The 9,471-nt window shown below is 42.9% G+C and overlaps 1 protein-coding gene across 1 annotated transcript in view; it reads right to left on the bottom strand.

Annotated features, from left to right (window-relative positions):
* Positions 1-420: 420 nt before the first annotated feature.
* macrod2 (mono-ADP ribosylhydrolase 2) overlaps positions 421-9,471 on the bottom strand; it is a 379,266-nt gene continuing 370,215 nt past the window's right edge. Inside the window, exons 16-18 of the mRNA XM_031875650.1 lie at positions 3,837-3,875; positions 3,247-3,318; positions 421-1,643 (exon numbers count right to left, since the gene is read on the bottom strand). Coding sequence (XP_031731510.1) covers positions 1,621-1,643; positions 3,247-3,318; positions 3,837-3,875 — 134 coding nt within the window. The 3' untranslated portion in view covers positions 421-1,620. The remainder of the gene's footprint in view (positions 1,644-3,246; positions 3,319-3,836; positions 3,876-9,471) is intronic.

Below are 9,471 nucleotides of genomic sequence, written 5' to 3' on the forward strand. Positions count from 1 at the left end.
GATGAAACTAACATGATCTGTCCAGATAAGACAGGTGCTTGATGAAGATGTTCTGCTCTGGAGAGCTGATAAGTCTTTGATAACAAACTCCCTGTGAGGTCTCTGGCCATTAGTGAGCTTCCCAGACAGGGGGGGGGGGGGGGGGCTCTCGGGTGAGGAGGTCTGCCTCCTCTCATTTGATACAGGACGGAGCCTGAGGGCCAGAGAGGCAGCGTGCTAGAGATCAAAGGACAGACTAATTGTTTCTGTCCACCAGAGACACACGACTGATCGCTCTGTTGCAGTTGATCAATTTCACACGTAACTGAGAGGAAATCAACTATACCAACTGTGAGCAGAAAGAAATGAAATAATAGCTACTATAATGACAGAGGTAAAAACAATACACATGACAAGATACAGTAAAAGCTGAGACATGGCTTCCACCTTTACATTTTATTAGTTGTTTCTGTTATAGCTTAGCAAAGCAAACATCAAAGTATGAAGGCATCATTTCATAGAACTGTTATTAATCTGATTTTTAGTATGGCACCAATGAAAATAATAGATAATTCACAACATTTAACAGAAACCAAAGAAACCCAAACCATGTTCTAAAATCAAATGAGGAGAAAACAAGAAACCATTAACAGGCATTTGCCATTACATGTTGTACTCAGAATTACAAATCATCTGCAAGCAATCAAAACCAAGAATTCATACTTGGACCACCTCCTTGTGATTGGGATTTTATAGTTTGATATGAAATAAGGCAGATTCCTTCAATATAGTTATCGACAATCTGGTAAGGAGACAAGCGAAAGCGAAGAGGACTGTAATTCCTGTTTATGTTGATGAAGTTCAAAGCAATTATCTGGCATGCATTTAAAACGGCAAAGAAAAAGAGGGACAAGAACTAATCGATTTGTTAAAAGACACTCGTATATATCCTCTTTAGCGTACGTGGGCCTTGATGAACAGCTTCTTGGTAAAGCGAGTTAAGCTGCGGTTACAGCGGTGGCAGAGATCAGATGTGATCGGTGATGGTCATAGATAAAAGGCCGGCCGGGGAGAGACACACCGCCTTACAGACTGTGGTCGGAATCAAGAGTATATTCACTGATTTGACTAAACAATGGAGCTGGAGGTGCAGTAGTGTGTGAGGAGACATGGCAGGTGTCAGTGTGTTGTCAGGTAATTCCACTGTTAAATGTCATCATGACTGTGGCTTTGTTGGTTGATTGACTGACAGCTCTACCGTGCTCTCACAGTGGGCATAGATCAAATTAAGAGACTTGAACCTGGTTTATCTCATCGCACTCTGCTGGCACAATATATGGCTGTAACACACAGTGAGGTATGGCTCATCTCATTCTGGTTGATATGTTCAAGTCATATAGTACATTTTTGCACATACATACAAACATATACATACAGTACACACTTTAGGGATGAGTCGTTTCTTAACAAAGAGGGAATAGGCTAAATAAAGGTGGGGATGTGAGCATCTTGTGAGTAGCTGGTTGTCCTGGGCCAGCGTCAGAGCCCATACTGACATGGGCCAGTCTGACACCAGTGTGGTTGGCCTTCGCACAGTTTTGCTGGCTGTGAGATGAGGTTGATTGTCCTTCCCTCAGCTGGTCATTCTTTCTTCTCAACAGTGTCTGGATGGAGAATAAGTACAGTACATAGTCTGAATTCAGATTTTGCATGGCTCTTCTGGCTCTTACATTTAGTACACAATACTGTGTCTTCTTTAACATTGCTGCTTATTGATGGATGTTCTCTGATGTCTCTGCGTTCTCTTCAGTTTTTTTTAAAGGAAACGTTCACTCAGCGGTTAGTAAAAAGCAGTGGAGTAGGTTACCACAGGAAATGGTGATAACTTTGAGCTAATCAATAATGTTATGAATAATATGAGCACTAGGACTAGCTGAGTCAACATTAGCTGTGCTAATTTCAGAATTAACTGGAAGGATTAGTTCAGACTTTTTGATGTGGGCTTGTATGTATTTGTAGGTGTTCTGCAAGGTAACATTAATCTTTTAGTCAATGGAGTCCGGTGGGTTATAACTCCAACGGAAGGGTCTTCCTACGGCGAGGTAAAGTGTCGATCGAGTGTATGCTACATTTAGAATTGTTTCACTGCTTTACTTTGCCATCAGACAGCATTTGCATCTTAGTAAATAAGAAACAGTAACCAGAACATGCACATTGCATCTATCTACAAAAGCCAATGCACCGGTGACATACATTATTATTTTGTGTGACAGACAGATGGGTAATCACACATTTGGACACTGAGGCTGATACATTTTCTCTGTTCTGAATGTGAATCTTTAGTAGAAATAAAACAACCTGCTATCTTTGTTGGGAAAACTGGGCAGTCTGTTGTGATTGCCCAGTGTCATGTGTTTTGATAATGTACTACGGCTAATTTTAGCTGGAAACTATTCTCTACCCAGCTCCATCACCATCCCACCTGATCCACACGCTTGTTCGACAACAGGCCTTTTCTTCTCTGGTGCTTTGTCTGTCATTGTTTAAGCTCTCTCTCCTTTATACACAAACCCGTTTGCCTATGCCAAGTTATTTCATATGCTGCTAGCCTGTCCTATTTATTCAACCCTGACAATCTGTTCACAACAGTTGCTTAATGATCTTTTTCTCTAGCTGGAAACTAAGATGCCCAAATCGGAATCCCATTCTTTGACTCAACAACTCTAAAGAGCCCCACACGGAACAAAGGCAGACATAGAAAGTCATAGCACTCTCTACATATGTCCACAGTCAAATTTCATGCAGTCTTATTAACCTAAATCTCAACGGAGACCTGAGAATATCAACAGTGTGGTATCCTTATCAAACATGATTTATTGGCATGATTATTGCTCCTACAGTCTTTGTTGGCTGAATGTTGAAATAATATGCATTGCACACTTGATTTATTAAATGTCCGATAGTTGAGTTTGCCGGCAATTCATCACATTCAATCTCCAAAGACGTGCTGACACGTTTATACCAAAATATCCTACAATACAGCCCCTAAAGAGAGAAAAAGATGGAGACAGACGGAGGGGAAAATGGAGACATGGAGGGTGAAACTGGGTAACACTCAGCTGCACAGCGCTGAGTATTCTCCGGATGAAGTGAATTATAATTCAGCAGCTGTGGCCACTAATAAGAATCCGCTTATAACTAGAGATTGTGTGCGAGATAAGAGCGAGCCAGTGAGCGAGAGTGCGAGTGCTTCTCCCACGCCCTTACCTTTGGACTGAATGCTGTCAGTTAGAATGGAATCAGGTTCTTCTGAGCTCTCCACAGGATCTTTCATCTCCTCTAGATAAGAGTAGGGGAAAGAAATGAGAAGAATAGAGAGGGGAAGAGGGAACATGTGAGAAGTGGCTATGATAATCAGCCAATCTGTGCTGCCCCTCTTCCTGTGCAGAAAAGCAATCAATTTACCTTAAAAAATCTCTCTGCCCTGCCAAGCTTGTTAATCAAGCCGAGTGGGTTTACAGTGACGATGTAGCTAACAAGAACCTTTTGAATAGAAACTAATAGTCATGTTTTTTTGCCTTTTTTAAAACCGAAACAGCTCTTCTGATGCTGGCTGGAGTTTCTACCACTAACATGTAAGTGCATCCAACATATAACTAGAACCCTAATATGATATTTCATGAATGTAGGCAGGTATGGTGACAGAATGCTGAGTAGAAGAGGCATGAAAGCAAGCAATGGAGAAAGGGATGTGGAGAGCAGACAGCAGGGAGGTGTCTGTTAAGTGGCAGTGATGCATCACAGCGCCTAGACCGGATAGTTCATGGGGGGGAAAAAAAAACATGATCTCTACTCACCTCCATTGCTGGTGCCAGTGTTGCTTATCTCAGGGATATCTGCAATGTGGAGCACATATAGATACAGACGTGTTACTCATCTTGAATGTCAATTCATGCATGCGGATGTAGTTGATTAAATGTGCGGATGAAAAAGGTAAAAGTAATCATTTGTGCAAGAGCATTCTGCTCTTTTTTAAACAAAATTACTTTCTGCTAAAAAAAAGTAAAATCATCCCAAATTCAGTCCAGGAATTCAAGAGCAACTTCATACTCGTGGCCTCACGTATACATTTGTCGTGATGTTTAGCAGTCTCTCATGCCTGGAAATTCAGCGCCTTCCTAAAGTTATTCTTCAAAAAAGAACAAAACAAATGTGAGAAAGGAGAGCGACACATGCAAAATTAATTAGCCTGCCAACCCTTCAAGGCAGCCTGAGACCCCCCCCCCCCACACATCCTTCTCCCCCTCTATCCTCCTTCTGTATTCACACAACTCTTTCTTCGTCACTCCCTGAGCAAACCTTGCCACTTCCCCTTTTGCAAAAACAACCATCCAAACAAAGCACACCATAAAAATAACTGCTCTCCCCAGGCAGTCCAGCAATGATGTAAACAAATACAAGTGCTTAGGCGCACGATAGAAGAACGAGCAGAAAAGCCTTCTGTATCTTTACACTAACAAGTCTGCGGTCAGGCTAATTGTATTCCTTACAGAAACGCAGGTTCCTTGGTTGTAATTGTAGGTTTGGATACACGTGTAAGTAAGTATGCAAAGGTTCTTAAAGCATGAAGAAAGCTCAAGCATGCTCCCTTTGCTTCGCTGGCAATTTGGTGTTAAAGGCTGCCATCTATGGAGAAACTACATTACACTGCTTCTTCAGCATATACAACTGACTTAATCTTTTGCAACATTTTGGAATGAAACTTCTTCTCCCTGAGACTCCATGGGGATTTAGGGACTGTTGAAAAGCAGGAAGGATGAAGCAACAACAATCTCTTTTTGATCTGAGGCATGGAACTCTCCAAGGGGCAAAATACATTCTGTTGTTACGCAAAACTATTAAAAAGATAATTCTAGTTATTCACAATTTGGATCTATAAGAGAATTGAAGTTGAATTGTTTCCCTTCAATTTCAATTGAAGGGAAACAAGTAGACGACGTGCCACATGTTTGAGAGTCAGGCGTATGGCGTAAATAAATTATGCATACACATGAAATGATATGCCATGCATTACCACTTTGCCACACGATCACGTTACGGGTATTAAAGCTGATGGCGGAACATGTGGAATGTGCCTGATGTTGCGACTTGTGTCTGAAAAGAGCCTGCATCATGTCTGCCTTTTTATACGTGCAAGCATAGCACGCCGGTGTGCAGCAGCAGCAGCTCACTGAAACATAGCCGTATTCCAGACGCTCATTCCTTCCCCTCTCTCAAGTAATAACAACACAGTCTGGGTGCTAGGGTAGCATCCTCTTCCTCTAATATCCAGCACTGATCAACACAAAGCAAAAAGCTCAGAATTTCAATTGATTGCGGCTTCAGCCTCCCCTGCATGCCGGGGGCTAGGAGGGAACCGCAACGCGGGTATGTCTTGCTCTCTAATTTGACTCCAGTGTGCTGACAGCATAGGGGCTATCATTTAAGGGGAGGATGTCAGTGTGCAGTGGTAAACACATCAACAAGATGGGGGAGAGAGAGAAAAACGGGCCTCTGTCAAGGTTCTGGTGAAGGAGAGGCACAGTCCACAGAGAGCTGATAAGGAAAAGAGAAAAACAGTAGACCGAACTGACTCGCTCAGCAGGAAACCAGACAGCTTACACCAGTGGTTGTTAAAGCGGGGACCCTGGGGGGTCCTTGACAGTGTCTCCCGTCCTTCATTCCGCTATGTAGATTACCAGTATGTAACGTAACACAATTTGTAGACTGCAAGGGTTATTGCGGTTGTTCATATAGAAAGAGGGCATCTCATTCACAACAGCTTCTATATCTGCTGAACTACACTAAAACGTGCAAGAAGAAAGGGTGACAGTGTTTAAAAGGGTATCTGATCTTCATTTTTGTTTTCACATATTAAAACCATAATCTGTCAATCTTTGCCAAACTTGTCATTCTTTACAACTTTTAACAAATTATTTAGAGAAAACCCCTCAGTAGCTCAAGAGGAAGGATGAGAATATGTGTGTGTGTGTGTGTGTGTGTGTGTGTGTGTGTGTGTGTGTGTGTGTGTGTGTGTGTGTGTGTGTGCTCACATCTGCACACATAAGAGAGGGGAGAGGAAGGAAGAGAGTTGGGCATAAGTCACCCTTGTATGCAGACAAGCAGAACATTACACCCCCCCCCACTCATTTATTAGACAAGAGGAAGTTAGCGTTTTGTTGGTCAGCATTAGTGTACTGCACCACAGTATTGAACCGCTATAGAAAATGTATTTGAACTGAACAACGATGGCAAGTTAAGATTTTAAAGCATCATGTTAATAAATTAAATTGATATTTGATTCGCTGTAGCCTTTGTATGACAAGTTTTCTCATTATTTTTGCATCATCCTCAAAGAGCAGTTCTGCCTCCACCGCTTTTTTAATGGTCATGTCATTCTAGCTCAGTCAGCCCACAGGGGAGGCAGTTCCTGTGGGTCACCCGAACGGCATCATGGGAAACCGCCTCTGCTTAATGTTCCAGACAGGAGCCTTGGGCGGAACAGGAGGTTCCTTTTGTCCGTCAGCCACAGGGAAACCTCACTGTCTTTAATTCAAATCCTCTTTTCTTGAGCAGTGAAAGAGTAAAAATCGATGGAGGTGAAGAAGTGTCTGTGCCCTAAAGGGTCAGTTCCCCAGGAGAATTTCTTCTGTTCATTTGATCCCCGAACCGTGGCGTGGTGGGCTGGTCTGCTGTGTCTGAACAGGTCCTGGAGCTTTGATGCCAGCCAGTTCACACAGGTGTCCAGCTGCTGCTACTCAAACAATGGATATATGACCCATCACGATCTCATTCTGGGAGCTGCTGAAAACCATTAAACCGTTCTTTCACTTCCCAGTAGCTGCTCAGTAACATTTACTGACTGAATGTCCCGCTGAATGTCTCCCTGATTGCATCAAGTATTTCTATTTTGTCTGAGTTGATCAAGCGTCTGGTAGAAGTCTGTGGTTTCTGTGGCGTTTATGAAGCAGGCGGAGGGCTGCTGCTCTCTCAATAGCATTTCCTCTTCAGAGGGTAAGATAGGAAAATGTCAAGGTCAATGCTAGTATCTGAAGCTCCATTCCTTTCAGGAGATGAGAGCAGAATTCATTTCAGCATGTAAACTGGGTGGTCTATGAGGGACTTGAGCCTGGTCTGCATCGGGCCATGTATATTAAACAAGCCCCTCGTTGAACTTTGCACGGACTAATAGCTTTGGGGCTGATATGCCGACTGCAATGATAATTAAAGACATCTCCCTGCTCAAGCAAAACAAGAGCGGGTGGAACTCAACAAGTGCCCAACCAAAAGAACTAATGAGCTAGTAAATGTGGGAAGCAGCCCATTTTCATATGTTAATGTTACGTTTGTTGTGCAGGCTTGTGGAAATAGCTTAACTGCATGAGCTGCCACTCTTGAAACAGAGGAAAAGAAAGGATTTTGTGAGGAGCGTTTCATAGCTGGAGTTTTCTTTGCTATGAGATGGAACACTGTCTGACAATCGGAGCCAATTAAAGAGCACCGAGCCGTGACCTGTAGGCTAGGGAGACGAAAACAAGCCTGCTCAATAAACACTGTGACTGCCCCTCTATACTGCTGGCCTCCTGAAGAGCCAAGAGTCTTTCTTAATATTCCGCCTTTCTTCTCCCTAAGAAAAGGTCGAGGGGTTGTGGACACCAAGTAGCATTGTGCTCCCCTGCGGGTTTGGGTAACCTTGCAGTGGTGGGCTGTGTTGGGGCGGCTCCGAGTTGGGTCAGGGTCCCCTAAACAGGCTGAAAAGGCCCAAGCTCATTACACAGGCCTGGGCCATGCTTAACAAGATGAAAAACACAAAGTACTCTGAATGACTGAAAAGAGTACAAGACACCATCTGCTTTGGGGTTAAGCTACAACTCTGAGAAAGTTATGATGATGAGAGGGCAGAGAGGGATGGCATGAGAAAAGACGGGGGGATATTTGACAACATATGTTGCAAGAAACAAAGGGAAATTGACTGCTGGCAACCCACTGATGACACAACAAGAGTGGAAAGAAACACAATAGCCAGTAACAATGTTGTCTTCTCCTGGCAATGTCTCTCACTCTTGATCTCTCTCTTTTTAGTCTTTTTCTGTTCCCCACTTTGTGTAGTGTGACACAGTCACAGTGGTCTGTCAGATGACAAAAAAAGGAGATTAAAAAAGAGCGAGAATGCTGAGATATACCCTGAGATGAAAGGAGTAAGTGAATAACTGATTAAGTGAAGAAGTGAGACAAAACAAAAATAGACATGGAAGGGAGAAAATGCAAAAGAGGCCTCCCCCTGTGTGACCTACATACCTGCTAGACCTGCTGTCAGTGGTGGCCAGCTCCTCTCACATCACTCGCTGAATCACTTTACATAATCTTTAGATTTTCCCAGCAATAATAGCGGCCTGCTGCCGGGAGCTGCCCACCCCTGTCTTCACTACCGCACAGACAGTCTTGCAGGTGACTGACACAAGGTGATGGGCGATACAACCAAATGGCACACGCCACAGCTTAGGAAGGTGAAGAAGCAGCAGGTCAAGATGCCTGTGTGCCACAGAGGACACGGCTCGGGCCAGCTGATGCCGTTAGGAAGTGATGCCTCCTCTGGGCAGCGTAAAGTTTTCCGCAGGAGATCATGGAACGGACTGGTCAATATAATCAAAGTGCTCATCTAGACTGTAGTGAGAAGCAAGACCCCTGGCAGAGCAGCTGTCTATCAATGAAAGGTCAGCAGGAGAGCGGCTTGATTGACAAACCTCAGTAGAGGTCAGCAGTGAGAGACTGATAGAGATGTAATTATAGCCAATGAAGACATTGCATCAGATATTACTTTTACTTTTACTATTGACAATTTTTGTTCCCTGATTTTACTTCCCTTCTGGTTGCTGTTTTTTTTGCCCAATGTTGTCTAATTAAGTGTTTTCTGTGATGACTTATTCTCATGTATCGCTTCCTAAACATAGCATTATTAACATGACATAATATACTGAACTGTATGACATAATTAGGGCTGCAACCAACAATTATTTCTGTTAAGCAATTTATTTTTTTCAATTAATTGTTACAATCAACAGTCCAAAATCCCAAAATAGCCTTTTGCAATATTGTCAAGGAAGCACATTCTCATGTTTCAGAAGATAGAACATATTTCATGTTTTTGCCTCAAAAACTTGAATACTGTAGTTTATCAAAATCGTATACAATGTTATCAATCAAATTATAGACTAAATGTTGAATCGGGTCATTATATATGAGAGATGAGAGAAAGGGGTTCAAAACTTAAAATCCCTACAACTCATGTTTGAGTCTCAAAGACCAAATACCATCAAATCTTCCTCATTGTCTCCAGGATACAGGCAACCCATACAGAGATCACTCATCACTGTGTCTCTGTGTGTGTTTTTAAAGGATGAGTGGATGTGTGTGTGTGTGTGTGTGTGTGTGTGTGTGTGTGTGTGTGTGTGT

The sequence above is a fragment of the Anarrhichthys ocellatus genome, unplaced genomic scaffold (assembly GCF_004355925.1).
Source record: "Anarrhichthys ocellatus isolate YVR2014 unplaced genomic scaffold, GSC_Weel_1.0 scaffold3, whole genome shotgun sequence".
In the NCBI taxonomy this organism is placed as follows: Eukaryota; Metazoa; Chordata; class Actinopteri; order Perciformes; family Anarhichadidae; genus Anarrhichthys; species Anarrhichthys ocellatus.